Source organism: Opisthocomus hoazin, chromosome 26 (assembly GCF_030867145.1).
Source record: "Opisthocomus hoazin isolate bOpiHoa1 chromosome 26, bOpiHoa1.hap1, whole genome shotgun sequence".
Taxonomy (NCBI): Eukaryota; Metazoa; Chordata; class Aves; order Opisthocomiformes; family Opisthocomidae; genus Opisthocomus; species Opisthocomus hoazin.
The window spans coordinates 5,201,785-5,216,771 of record NC_134439.1 but is presented as its reverse complement, the minus strand read 5'-3'; the positions used below and the strand labels follow the sequence as shown (position 1 = coordinate 5,216,771).

General features: G+C 47.8%; 1 protein-coding gene across 2 annotated transcripts in view; it reads right to left on the bottom strand.

Annotated features, from left to right (window-relative positions):
- Positions 1-2,614: 2,614 nt before the first annotated feature.
- Positions 2,615-14,987, bottom strand: part of HOXB4 (homeobox B4) — a 42,177-nt gene continuing 29,804 nt past the window's right edge. Inside the window, exons 1-3 of one of the 2 annotated variants that reach the window (XM_075443544.1) lie at positions 4,894-5,075; positions 4,349-4,775; positions 2,615-3,572 (exon numbers count right to left, since the gene is read on the bottom strand). In XM_075443544.1, the coding sequence (XP_075299659.1) occupies positions 3,256-3,572; positions 4,349-4,775; positions 4,894-5,007 (858 nt within the window). In that variant the 5' untranslated portion in view covers positions 5,008-5,075 and the 3' untranslated portion in view covers positions 2,615-3,255. Of the gene's footprint in view, positions 3,573-4,348; positions 4,776-4,893; positions 5,076-14,987 lie in introns of those variants that run through there. The other variant, XM_075443545.1, reaches the window with a different exon arrangement.

The window sequence follows — 14,987 nt, the reverse complement described above, 5'->3', positions numbered from 1 at the left end:
TGCCCGCTCACATCGGTCGAAATAAAATGAGAAAACAGAAGGAAAACCCCGCAGAAGAATTCACGGGTTGTTTTTCTTTCTGTCTTTTTTTTTTTTTAAGCTCTTTTTTTTTTTTTTTTTCCCCCTTTTGCTTCCCCCCAGCTTTCTCCTGAAAGGAGGCAACAAACCGAGCAGAAATGCATGCCAAGAGAGCAGCTCCGTTACCTGGTTCGCTCCCACATCCTTTTTCCAACGCCCCAGAGATGGCCCTCATGGTTTGGGTGGTTTCTTCCAAAGTGAGAGGTCTGGGGGAGGGGGTGGCTTGGGGAGGGGGTGATTTGGTTTTGATTTTCTCCCCCAAAAATAAAGCTTGCACCTTTACGCTCCAGATTTTATTATTAATATTATTATTTCCCCTGAAGATTCTTGTAGGACTCCGGGTGCTTTTTTCCCAACAGACGGTCTGCGGAGATTTGCTGTTGAATAACAATGGGAAAAGGATAAGTATTTAAAGAAAAGAAGTGATTAATGATTTTCTGTATAATTCTCGCATTTTTCTTGGCTTCTGTCTGCTTATAATGGCTGTGAACTTTTAGGTCCTATAGAAATCTTCTTTTCTCCCCCTTCTATTCTATTCATACTTTCCAGCTTTGATTTGCTTCTATAGACCCCGCATTCCTGGAAGCATATGCTTTTTTTTTTGCCCTTTTTTTTTTTTTAAAGAACGATTTTTTTTCCATTCTTAGAACCACTATCTTGAAAATAACACCCTCTTTACAGCCCCGGAAGATCAAAGAGAGAAACAGTAAAATAAAATGCAACAACAACAACAAAACACCCCAACCTCGGGCATTACAATAAAATACAGCCCTTGCCACCCTCCATGGGAAAGAAAAAAAAAAGAAAGAAACTTTAAAGGTTTTCAGTTGCGACCTCTAAAAATGGGAAAGTTAATCGAAAATAAAGCCATAAATTCATTTCTTATACATCAGAGCGTGTAACAGATCTGTACCATGTGACTATATCAATATTATTTTAAAGTACTAAAATGTGAATAGAAAGGAAAATCTGACGGCCTTTGTTGGAGCTGGGGGCAGGGAGGCTTGGGGGGACACTTTATCTGCAAGGTGGTGGCGCGGTGACTTACTGCAACCGAGGACAGAGCACAGAGACGCGCTCCGGCTTTCGGTATCCCCAGGCCTGCCTTTGTTTCTGGATAACGCGGGGGGACATATTTGCTCCTGATGGGGGGTCTCGGAGAATTCCGTCAACATTGAACAAATAAGCAAAAGCCCTTTTTTTTTCTTTTTCTTTTTTTTTTTTTTTTACAGGCACGTATAAGAAAATGATGATTTTCTTCAGCTGGTGCGGAGGCTTCCTCCCCCCGCGCAGCCCCTCGCGCACAATAGTCTTTTTTTTTTTTTTTTTCGTTTTTAATCTTTGTAACTTAGAACTGGAATGTTATTTCGTCCTGACCAGTATTTTCGATACTTTCTATGAGAAAGAAAATGAAAATTAATACAAGAGCTGCGGCTCACAAAAGAAGCCATTTGTCTTCTTGATTATCTATTTGCTTGTCAGGCTATGAGCTATCGCAGGAGCCAGCTCCTTTGTAATATAAAAATACACAGAAAACCTGCAAACACCGAGAAACATCTGTGCAAAAATTAGACTCATTAATGCATTAACTACCTTGGAGAAGGAGATTTCTTCCCCCACCCCCACCCCCCCTAAATCTTGAAGTCTCTCTAGAGAAATACAACGCTGCATCCATTCCTTACAGCGAAGCGAAGCGCTAATGACTGCCTCTGTTTTGTCTGAGACCAGTTTGGGAAGAGCATATTAATATATGCTTAGAACAAATAAATCATAATATGTAAGGCTTAGCAGTACTTAAGGCTGATGTACCCTATAGTCAAACATCTTTTGTTTTCATTAGGGAGTTGAGGCTGCGCCACTGACAACAGAAATCCCTGCAAAAAAGAAACGTGCTGTTTAATTAATTTATTTAAAATAGATTTTTTTTCTCACCTGAACAAAAAGACAAACATCCCCCCCGATAAAAAAAAAACACACAGGGTCAGATTCACGACGAAAGAATTTATTTCCAATTGCGCTTTGTTGTTGTTGTTCCTTTTCTCTGCTATTTACAGGTAACCCTGGACACCGCGCAGGACAAAGAGAGGGGATGGAGGGGGGTGGGGGGTGTCTCCCCAAACCCCTGCCTCCCCCCGGGCTCACCCCTCCGCCCGGAATTCACATTTTCAGTACAAAACCGGACCGGGGAGCGGGAGAGGAGCTTCCCTCCCCCACCTTCCGCCCCTAACCCCGGGCTGGGGGGGTGAATCCACGTGCCACCGTTATCGCCCAGTTTCTAACCTAAACCCCTCGTGCTCCCCTCCCTCCCCCCGCTTCCCCAGACTCACAATTAACCTGCTGGACTAAAAAAAAAAAATGGCAGAGGGGGGGTCCTACATCTCTCCCCATCCTCTCGCTTCCTTTGTTCACCACCCACTTGACCTAGTTTTCCTTTTTTTCTTGTTTTTCCAGGGGTCCCCCCCATTCCCACGCCCGACGGGCGCAGTGTTCGGGACCCGCCCCCCCCCGCTCCCCACACCCCCTGCCCGGCGGGGATTTGGGTTGTGTTGGTTGGTTTTGGGGGTTTTTTTTCCCTCCATCTCACGGCTGTGCTAGAACGACCGCCTCTTTGGGATGGTGGGGCAAAAACTTTCTGTTTGTGGCTGGTAGGCGAGAAAAGGAAAAAGAGGAGGGGGGGTGGGGAAATGGGGGGAGGTTTGGGGAGGGGGGGGAAAATCCAGTTCGGCTTGAAGAAACTGAGCCTCATTTATTAAAGTGAGCGCTGGTTGTCGAGGTAATAGCAGACATAAGGTCCATCCTTTGTACGGGAGAGTAAACATGACAAATGGGGCAGAGCTTGGCGTGATTAAAGATGAAACAAGGATCCATCTTAGCCAAATCTGAAAACTACCATCTACAGCCTTCTTCTAATGGAAGAGAGGCACAACAGCACGGCTCTGCTTTGTTGCAGCTAAGTCTCCCTCTGTTCCCCCTATAAATAAAGAGCACCCCTCCTTCCCTCCCTTCTTGGAGCATTTAAAAAAAACAAACACATTATCATGTGTTCCCTACACACACACAAACTCACACCCACAATCATGCACACTCCATCCATCCATCCGTCCGTCCATCCTTCCATCCTTCCATCCTTCCATCCAATCTCCCATCCATCCATCCTTCCATCCACCCAAGGAATAGTTATAGGCTGGTGGCTGGTCCACGGGATCGGTTTTGAGATCCTCCTTGGGGGATCTGCAGGCTGGCAGAGGAGCTGGAAGAATTAGACCTGATCTTGGTATTTGGCAACTTGTGGTCTTTTTTCCATTTCATCCTCCTGTTCTGGAACCAGATTTTGATCTGGCGCTCGGAGAGGCAGAGGGAGTGGGCGATCTCGACCCTGCGCCTCCGGGTGAGATAGCGGTTATAGTGAAATTCCTTCTCCAGCTCCAGGACTTGCTGCCTGGTGTAGGCTGTGCGGGAGCGTTTCGGTTCCCCTCCTGAGTAATTGGGGTTTACTGAACAAACACAAACGAGGAAAAAGAAAAAAGAAAAAAAAAAAAGGGGAAAAAAAAATAAAGAGGAGGGGAAAAAAAAAGAGCAGAAGAATTACTGAGCTGTTCCTTTAATGGGTCCTTTCCCCAAAAAAAAGCACCACACATTCTTTGGGTAGGGGGATATACTCAAAAAAATACACCGCGAACCTTCTAAAAATACACCCAGAACCTATTTCCAAATCTCCACCTCCATCCTCATCGCTTGACGTGTATTCCTGTCTAAACGTTTTTATAAGCTCCCCTCGACACATTTTCCATGCCCTCGACGTGTGTATATACACATATTTATACACACCTCTACTTGAGCATCACTCTCTTATCCCCAAATCTTTAAAGTTCCCCCTGCACACACGCAAACAGGCAAACACAGACACTCCTTTTTATTAAATATCACGCTACAGAAAAAAAAAAGGGGGGGGGGGAGAGGGAAAATAGTAAAAGTTTACTCAACCCGCTACTTAAATACAAATTACCAAAACATAAAACTTAACTTACGAAGATTCAACAGCCATAAAAAAAAGTAGCCTGCAAGAAATTGGAGGAGGATGGTAACAGAGACTTCAAAGGCACATGGCCAAGCAGAGCAATAAAAATTTATGGAGGATGTAATTATACCGCTCTGCAAACAGGCGATCGTAAATCTCCGCGAATGGTTATTTTACAACTGGTGCAATAAGATTTCTACAAGACTTTGAGGTGCTACTCAGTATAAAGCAAAGCCACTTTAGTTCACTTACCCGTGCTTACATGGACTTTTTTCATCCAGGGGTAAACTACCGGCTCCTTGCAAGAGGAACCGGCGGGGCTTTGGTGGAGGGAGTTTTGGCTGCAGGAGGGTGGTGGGCTGGGGGTGCCCGGCTCGCAGGGATGGTTTGGCTCAGAGAGGTGGCTCTGCAGTCCGGCCGGAGGATGGACATGACCCCGGGGGGATAACACCGCTGCTTGGGGGCCGGAGCTCTGACAGGACGAGTAGAGCTGCTCCTTGCAGGCTGACCGCGGCTGGTACATCGCTTCATGGTGGAAAGTGCTCTCTCGCCTCTGGCTGCTGTAATATTCCGGCGAGTGATTGGGAAGGTAATCGCTGTGGGAATACTCTTCACAGGGTGGGAACTTGGGGTCCACATAGTTGGAGTTGATCAAAAACGAGCTCATGGCCATTAATTTCTTAGAATTGCACACACGGAAAAAAAAATATAGATATATATGTATCTCTCCTAAAATTTATTCCTGTCCCCCCCCCCCCTTTACTCGTTTTCCTGTTTCGTGGAACCCTCCTACTTACTGTCAAGTGAACAAAGTTGGAGTCCATGTGACAGCGCGGGCCAATGGCGAGGTGCCCTGCGATCCCCGGATAAGGAAATCTGCCCAGCCCGGGCTCTCCCGGGGCCCCCAGCATCCCCGGGGAGGGGGTCGGGGGCTCCCGCTCCCCTCCGGCACCGCCGGCCCCCGGGCTCCGCCGCGCTCCGCGGGAGAGAAACGGCCCCCCCGTCTGTGTGTGTATGTCCCCCCCCCCGCTTCGGGGGTGTGTCCTGGCTTGGGGCTAGGGGGGGAACCGGGGGAAGGGAGGTCGGAAAAAATAAAAATCCCCCCTGAAAAGAATAAAAAAAAAAAGGGGGGGGGAAATGTACAAAAAAAAAGAGAAAAATGTAAAAAAGGAAAAAATATAAAAAAGGAAAAAATACAAAAAGGAAAAAATATAACAAAGAAAAAATAAAAAAAGGAAAAACGTAAAAAAGGAAAAAGGTAAAAAAGGAAAAACGTAAAAAAAGGAAAAATGTAAAAAAGGAAAAAAGGGAAAAATTGTAAAAATTTAAAGAAAAAAGAAGGTAAATCCCCTTTTTTTCAGGGGGCTGGGGGCCGCGGCATACGCTCCATAGCCGTCCCTCCGGGTGCTGGCCGCGTCTCCTTCCGCGCTAAGGTGATGCGGGAAGGGACGTCGCGCCCCGAGCCTGGCAGAGATGAATAGGGCTGCTTTGGGATCGATAAGAAATTCATCAGCTAATTCGGGGTACCCGGTCTCCTAAATCACACAGAGCCGTGCTCTGGGATTGACCGGTTTCCCACGCACCGACGGAAAAAAAAAAGGAGCCCGTCCTCCGAGCGAGGAATCGAGGACTTGATGAACAATTACAAAAGCGAATTAGCCCGAGTCCTAACGCGGCTTCGCCTCCCCCTGCTCGTAATAAAGACGCCCTAAAAGCCAGAGCAAACCAGCAGCTTTTCAACAACCTCCCCTAATTCCTCAAATTCATGTTTAAACCTAAAACACTCAATAAGCTCCTCGCAAGCGGCAGGATAGAAAGCTATATATATATATATAATTTTTTTTTCCGGTGTCAGTGCTGGGATTACACAGACTAAAGCAACGGTGGGACCCTGGCTCTTAAATCGCAGCAATAACTCCCCCGAGCCCCCCCTCCCGTCTTCGCGGCTCAGATTTTATCTCGCAGTGATGATAAAGTTTATCGCGGGAGCGCTGGAGTTGAGCTAAGGTCAAATCCAAAGTATTTCTTTTCGGCTATAAACCAGTTTTCTGGTGAAGACCTTGTTTTCACCCTTTTATTTAGGGTTCTGGGGGGTGTGGGTGGCTTTTTGGGTTTGGGGTTTTTTTTTAATGCCTTCTGGGACTGTGACCTGTAGTGTTTGTGTCAACTACATATTCCCCTAGATACGAATTTGTGACCCAACTTCCTTTACACAAATTCGGATCTACAGGGTACATATAGAAGACAGATGCATCCTCCTCGGTCAGAGATCTTCACCTACGGCCAAAATTATCTTCTGGGGCGGGGGGGGAGTTATGTGACTGGAGAGATCAAGGATTAATCTGAAGATGTTTATAAGATTCACTCCTCAGAGGAGAGACGATTAATTCAAGCACCAGCTCTGTACCCGAATAGCCGATACTAGACGAGAAAAACTAGAAGCTTTCTACCTTCTCCTCCACTCCTTCTGCATTAATTTACCGCTGCGCTAAAATAAAAATCAGCCTCTGGACTGAATACAGAAATATAGACGCACAACGAGACTCGAATCCAAATCGTCGTGGTTTAAAAGCAAAATGCCGCAGCCCCGTCCCCCTCCGCCCCGCAACCCCCGTGGTTATTCCCCGGTCCGCAGCGCCGAGATTTCATCCATTTTTCGTTCTTGGAGGTCAACCAAGGTTCGGGTTTAGACGCGCGTGTGCGGATGAATAATAAAAAAGAAAAAAAAAAAAGAAGGAAAGAAACAGATGAAAAGAAATACAGAATGTAAAGGCAGATGGGGCGACAGGTTTTTTTTTTAATGACAGGCAATTCTTTTTACAACCCGAGAAAAAGATCAAAGGCGTTTCATTTCCGAAAAAGGGATATAAAGCAATAAAATATTCATACTGTCTAGGTAATGAACCTTCATTCGGAACTAATGAGGGTAGCATCATGTTGAGATTTCGTTTAAAATTACAGTTGCCCAAGAGATTAAAAGTATAGCGTCCTTCCCCCCCTCCCTTTTTCTTTTTCTTTTTTTTTGTATTTCAAAAGGCAGAACTTCTTTTTGGTCAGGCTTCTCCCGAATTAATGGCGTTGAAATACCACAGCGGAGAGGCAATCGGAGAAAAACTGCCTTTCCCCTGCGTTTAAACTCCTGAAAAAAAGATCTGAAATACATTTCACAAACTCCTGCATTTTTTTTTCTACTAAAAATAGTTACAGCCAGGACTGAACGCCCCGCAGCTCTCTCGGCGTTTTTTTTCAGGTATTTTCAGGCGAATAGACGGTTTTCCTGCTAAAACTTAGCATTCCCGATAGACAGACAAACGGACCCGTATTTTCAGAAACCAGCCCCAAAGCACCCAGGGCATTCTCCCAGCCGCTTTCCACACCCAAACCCAGCGCAGGTTTCCAGCCCAAGCAGCAGAGCAAAGCGGAGACTCCTTCCGCGCAGTGCGGGGTTCCCCCCCCCCCCAGAAAACCAGCACCTACGCTTTGCTGGGGAGCAGGCGGCAGCTCGAAAATTTACCTTCCCCGCTAAAACCTGCCATAAAAGTAAGAAGCCAAATCAAATCTGCTTTTACAACGTGTAGATGGATGCCACAAAATAATTCTACAGAACCGGTCCCATTAGAGCACGCTTTTTTTATTTTTCTCTCCCTCTCTTAAATTTTATTCCTCCTTCTCAATCCCTTCTCTGATTTATTTTATTGTATTTCCGCGCAGCCGGTACCGTAGCGACCACCTAACCGAGGAGAGGACCCTGAATAGAACTAACTAGGCCTAGTCCGTATTTTTAACCCCCTCCCACAGCCTTTTTTTAAAAAAAAATCGGTTTTAATTTTCCTTCCCGATGACAAAAGGGGTTTGGCGCTAGCAAACCAGCACCCCTAGCGTTTACCAGAAATGTTCCCCCCTCCACACCTCCAAGAAATCTCCCCCACGCCGCCTCTGATCCCAAATTAAAGGCAGCCCCTCGCTGCCCCCTCCCCCCCCCCCCCCCCGCACACCTTTCGCTGCGAAACCGCCCCACGCCGCGCAAGTTCCCCACGGCGAGATTTCACCCGGGCTCTTTTCCATTTCAAAGCAACCTCAGTCGGGAGGGAGAGGGGGCTCCCCGGACCCCCGGCCTGTTCCCCCCCTCTCCCCGGGGGGTGGGGGGCCCTGGGAAGCCCTCCACTCTCCCCAAAAAATCCTCCCCCAGGCACCTGCAAGCGCGGGGGGGGGGGGGGGGGGGGCTGTTCAACCGCTCCTGCTGCTGAGCGCCTCTTTGGTCCCCCTCAAAAGAGGGGGGTGTCAGCGGAGGGGGGTCCTGCACCCCAGCCCGGCCGCAGAGCCCAGGTGTAACGCCGAGAGCGGTACCTACCTTAGCAAAGCGCGGGTCCCGTCCTCGGAGTAATTCCCGAGGGGTTTAGGACGCTCCCTCAAAACTTGGTAAGGTTTTGCAGGCGGAATCCTATAGAAACACCACCACCCCCCCCCCCCGCCGCCCCCTCCCCAGTCCAGCCGGGGCTATTCCGCTCTCTCTCCCTTGTGTTGCTTTTTCAATCAGATTATTTCGCGATAAGAACACTAATTTTTCTCTCTCTCTCTTCTTCTTTTTTTTTTTTTTTTTTATGGTGGGGTCTGTCGGTGCCCCCTCCCCCTCTCCCCCAGTATAAACCACTATTGTCCTTAAAGGCGAGCGGAACCGCTCCTGGCAGCGCCAGGAGGCCCTCTGAGCATTTTGGGGTGGGAAACCCGCAAGTTTTGGTATTAATCTCATAGTTTGTCAGTCTTTGTTAAACAGCGAGGCGTGTCCGCAGCGCGCCGGCCGCCGAGAGCCGCGCTGACCCGCGCTTCACCCCGCACCGCGCTCCATCCGCGTCGCTCCGCGCTCTACATCTTACGGCTTTTATTTTTCTCACCCCCCCCCCCCCCCCCCCCCCCGATATATTCCCCTCTTCCCCGGAGGTCTCGCTCTCCCGTCTGGCAGCGAAGAGCATGGGGATAATTTTAACTTCAATATTCCATCCCCCCCCCTCACTTTCGGAAGCGCGAACATTTCGGGATTGGGTATCGAACTGGGATTTACTCCCGCATCAAACTGGAGGTCTGAGGGGCTTCTTTTAGGGCAGAATTTACAATAAGGAGCAGCCGGCACCCCGACTGCACCCGAGCTGTGACAGTGAGCCGAGGGGGGGCTGCTGGGTTAGGTGGGACCCAGCCCACACCTGCTCGGCAACAGGGAAGAGAAGATTTAATCCTCGCGTGGTTTCCCAGCCAACCTTGTGTATCCTTTTCCTTTCTAATGAAAAAAAATAAAACCAAACCAAAAATCCATATTTTCGCCTAAAAACGGTGAAGAGGCGAGCGAGGAGCGCTGGGAGGGATGGGGGGAGCGGAGCATCCCTGCCAGGAGTCACCGCTCCTCTCCGCCTTTAAACCCGGCTCCAACCCCGCGTTTCTCCCCGCGATAAAGATGTCGTTCGGAAAGTAAATCGCGATTAAAAAGCGCGTTGAAGTGTCCGGTAGGGAAAAAAAAATTCAGGAAAACCCACCCTCGCTTGTGCTTGCAGCGGCTGGCTGGCACTTGGGGACCCTCACCCCCCGGCCAAGCCGAGTCCGACCCGAGCAAGGGAGATAAATTAGAAATATCCTTGAAAATGATACCTTTAATTTCCTCCCTCTCTCCTCCCCTCCCTCCATCTCTGCAAACGATCCCGCTCCCCGCGAACACGCCGCCTCGCCCCCCTCAATTGCGAGTTAAACGTTGCGATGTAGGAGTGAAGGAGGAAAGTTGGGAGGTGGGCTTTTTTCTCTCTCTCTTTTTTTTTTTTTTATTGCTGTGAAATTATACCTGCTTGTTTTAATATCCCGAAAACAAATGGCCTTTATTATCCATTACCTGTTCTATAAACCTGGAGTAGAAATGACTGTTAGAGAGAGATAAGTGTAGTAATTACAAGGGCGAGGAGATGGATCACCCGAGTTACAACTAAACGGTAGCCCTTATATAGTGATATTTTATAAATACCAAGCAAATTCACGGCAATTAATTAAACCCGAGCCTTATCACGCGAAACAAAACGCTTTACGTTCTCCTGAATTTCACCTACTCCATGAATATATCCGCATCGGGAAAGCAAATGGATTTTCCAGAACGCCTTTCCCAGGGCTCTAATATTCTCTCCTTCTCTTCCAAGAAAAATGACCCTTGTTATAAGTATTTAGTCACTGAAAATATTTAAAAGCCGGGGGGGCGGGGGAGGGGGGAAGCAAAATTACAGGGCTTTTTTTTTTTCTTTTCCTGGAAGGGTTTGCCTTGCCACGACTGTTTGCTTAAGGAGCTATTGAAAAGATCTTCCCCAGTCCCAGTGCAAATAATATTTAGAGTTTGGAGGGTTCAAAGTCTGGCAGCGCAGGAATAACTTTGAAATGCCAAGGGAAATATTTATTATATCAGTTCATTAAACTGTTGTAATGACCAGAGTGGAGTCACATTTCAAGCAAGGAATATAAAACATTTCATTCAAATTCCGACGGAAAGCGTGCTGCAAAACAAAAATCGCCACTTTAACCGGAACCGAGCGACGAAACGGGCACTTAAAAGCGCCTTTAAATAGATATACAGAATTTTTTAAAGCCACCAGTCCGTCGATTTTGCCTATATATCATTATTCGAGATTTCCTACGACCAAGGTAGAAATGCAAATCGTAAATCATGGACTTTATTTCTTGTAATTATTTTATTTTTTTGGAGGAGTATTTGCGCTCAGCCCCAGTCCGTATTTTAATACGGGTCGGCGCGGGGAGTTCGGCGCCCGGGGGGGGGGGACACGACACGGGACACCCCCCGAGGTTTTGGGAAGTGTTTCCAACTCAAGATGTTGGAACACGTTTTCACCAACCGTGTCAAACTTTTTTTCTTCTTCTTTTTTTTTTTCTCTTTCGGTATAATATAAACCCTATCCAAACAAAATTGACGCTGGAATGCAAATTATTTTTTAACTGCTCGCGTTAATATCCTAGAGGGACCTCCATGTAATTGGATTTAATAAATGCATTTCCCCCTCTATTCTGTTAATTCGACTCCAAATAGCGTTTCAGGGGTTATCTTAGAAAAATACCGAGTCGCTCGGCGTTTCCTCACGGGAGACCCGAATGCATCTACCCACTTTTCTACCGACATCCCACCCCAAATCCTGCAACCCTCTTCCCCCCTCCCCAACCCCCCCGTCCCTCCGGCTTGCGGCTGAAGGTCGCTCCCACCTCGCTATCTCCTGCTCCCATCTCTGCCCGTGAGCAGAGACTCTTCCTCCCACCTCGCCCCCCTCCCCGCTTTCTTTCTCTCTCTCTCTTTTTTTTTTTCACGCTGACATCAGTCTATCAGGGTTATACACAAGACCGAGTCACGCACAGCGTAAACTTTTGACCCTCAACTTTTTGACCCCTCGAGCTATAACGCTGTACTAACAAGCCCCCCAAGACCAGAGTTGCCGTCTGCGGCTCCAGAAGCTAATGCGGCGCTGATTTCCCTATTTTATTTATCTTGCTTTAAAAAGAAAAGAAAAAAAAAAAAAAAAGGCTCATTCTTCGAGATTTTTTTTCCTCCAGGGGAGATCAAAAAATTGTTTTCCCTCCTGGAGAGAAAAAAAAATCAGAGCTGCTTTTTTTTTTTTTCCCCGCATTAGATGTTTATCTCCAGCTCGCCCATTGCTCTCTTTTTTTTTTCTTTTCCCCCTCCACTGTTATGTTTAAAAGAATAGGGGGGGGAGATCACTTAAACCGCAGCGGCATTGCGGTATTTCTCTTTTACTCGGGATTTCACCTAGGTGAGTTGTTGACGGCGGTAATTAGCCCGCTCTGATCTTTTTTTTGTTGGGTCCCCCCCCCCCCCCTTTTTTCGGGGGGTGAGGAGGGAGGTGCCGCCCTGACCACCCGTGGGAGCTCCGGAGCTCGGCGCGGCCGCCTGGGGGGACCGCAGAGCGGGGTCCAGGGGAGGGGGGGGGTTACGGGGCCGCCGGTGCCGCTCCAGCCCGACCCGGCCCGGCCCGTCCCGGCCCCGCCGGCAGTGAACTTGGTCTGAAGCGGGCTCTGCTGGCAGCTCGGGGATGTTACAGCCGAGGAGGCCACCGCGGGTCCCCCCCCGACAGGGCTCGCCTCTTCCCCCCACCCCGCTCCCTCCCAACCCCCCCGCCCCGCGAAGTCTCTCCCTCCATAAACAGAGCCCTGATTTCTTCACCAAACAAACGTCCTTTACACAAAATCCCAGCACTGTAATTTGTTTTGACTTGAAGGGTATATATATATATATGGGTGTATATACACACACACATACATACACATGTTAAAAAGAGATAAATCAAGGGGGGGGAAAAAACCCCTCGTACTAGTCTTATTCTTTCAACGCTCGCTGTCAAAATAGTTTCTGTTTTAAAGCTATTTAGGGTAACAGAACACGGAAAAACTACGCAGGGTGGACACCTCTCGAGTTAAGTTATCAACCTCCTTCCAAATATCATTTATTTAACGTTGGGAGAGGAAAGAATGGGAAAAAATCATCTCAGGCACCAAAATAGCCACTCTCCGAAAGATAATTTCATTCTTAAATCCATTCTAGGACTGGAAAGAGACCCCCGGAGGAGGAGCCAAACCCCATAAAAGTCCTTTTCGGGTTCCCTAATTGAGGAGAGACCTTTATCAAGAGGATTTTAAATAATCCCGTCAGCTCCTTCCCTTCATGTCGGACGTGTAATAAAAAAGGAAGCGGTTGGGGCTGGGGGAAAGAAAAGAAAGAGCAATTTCTCAGCCTGAAATTCAGCTGTGGGGGAGGGAAAGGGGCTTGGGGAGCGGAGCTGGAGGGAAGGGGCTGGTTTCCTCCGAAAGCTTTCCCTTCTCGGGGAGGTCACGGTGTGTGCGCCTAGGCTGGAGTAATTTACAGCACTATTGCAAACAAATAGGTGAATAATCGAGGTTTTCCCCTAAATAGAATGAAACACAAGAATTACAGCCCGAGCAGTGCAATTTCTGCTCCCTGCCGCCAGCCCATCCCCGCCAAGGCAGATAAGGACCCGCAGCCTCCCAACCTTCATTTTTGTGGCCAGGGAAAAAAAAAAAAAAAAAGAGAGAAAAGGAGATCCCTTTGGCTTCTCAAAAGCATAATTACCACATTGTTGGTGTGTGTCTGTACTGGAGCAATATGAACCACATCCAGTTCTTCTCCAGCCCTCCCCCTCTCTTACTGCCAGTCACCAACACAACCCTGGCAGTGGGACTTGGTAAATTAAAAAAAAAAAAAGGGGGGGGGAGGAAAAAAAAGAAAGGAAAAAAATACCCCACCCTGGAGCTTATGTTTTCCTTAAAAAGGTGACCCGGCAGCCCCCGGGGTCCGTGTCGTGTTGTGATACGATGCTCACCCTCTGCTCCGAGAGGAGCCGGGGCTGTACAAGTCTGCTGACCTCGGAATGATCCCTCTTGCCTATGAATTATTGATGAGATATGAGCTCTGATTTCTCTTTTCAGTATGCAAACCCCATTATACTGTTAAAATGGCGATTTAATCGTTTAGAATAGCTTCGCTTTTTTCCAACTCATTTGTGCCCCTTCCTTTTCATTTAATTCTCTTAATTAAATCCTTTAACAGATTTTAATCACTTTTTGTTGAATAAAATAAGGCGTCATACACATCTGCAACTAGGTTACCTTGGCGGAGTTTGTTTTTGGTGGGGTTTCTTTGTTTTGGTTTTGGTTTTAGTTAGGGCTGCTTGCTTTCTTGGTGGAGTCTTTAAAACCTGGGTGGAAGGAGATTTTATTTTGTGTTACGCCTTTCCCAGAGAGCAGAGAAAGTCTGGAGTGCACAAATGCTTATAAAAAAAATCCTACAAAAGAAATAAAAATAAATAAAGCAGTAACATTCAAGCTGGCCTGACAACGGCGTTGCAACGTCGAGCTGCCTTTTGCATCGAAGCTCTCCCCCAAATCCTGACAAAGGCGTTTCCCCCCCTCCCCGTTTATTGCTGAACTAACCTGGGAACCAAGCGGGTATTTCAGGGGTGAAATATCAGCTTTTTCTACCTTCGGCAGCAGCCTGGGCATGGGGGGGTCCCGCGCCTTCCCTGGCAAGGGCCCTGGGGAAATGCCCCAAAAGGCAGCTTGAGAGGGGGCTGTAATTAAAATACAGATGCTCAGCTCGGCTTTTCCAATCAGTGGAGACCGCCATGGGTCTTGGGTGAGAAACAACCGCTTTGGAGTTTGGCTTTTTTTCCCTCCAAGGTGCCAGCGAGCTTTAGATGCTGTTTACTAAACGAAATAGGAAACCTCCAGGGACAGGGAGAGGCTAAAGAGACAAGAGCACGGGGCAAAAAAATAGGCAAAAGTGGATCTGCTTGCACCCATTTTTAGTAAGTGCGAGATGCTGTGAGCCAGGTGAGCGCACGGGGAGGCTCCTCCAGACAGTGGTAGACTTTGCAGGTTTGGGGCAAACAGCCCCAATTTACCCAGGCCACCCCCGGCCCCAGTTTTGGAGAGTCCTTAAATCAGAGGTTTTCCCCATCTGCACCTGGAGTCATGGCATAAATGTCTGCACAACGACAGGTTTAAATAGAGATCTGCCTTCCTAGGCATTAATCATCTCCTAGAGATTCTTCATATTCTTAAACCCGATATGAAAGCATTTCGTATTCATTCTGTCTTCTCCAGCTACAGAAGAACTAATCACCCCGTGTCTGATGTATGCCACGAAAGTGGGAGAAACGACGGAAAATGCAAAGGAAAATCCCCGCCTACCTGCACGGTCAGAGCTCCGCTTTCCTGTTTACTCTCCTTATACTTCCTTTTCACCAGCAACAGGGAGATTTCTTTTTTTTTTTTTCTTTAAAGGATGGGGGGGGGCGAAGCCTGTGCTAAGCCTGTGACCCCTTCCAGG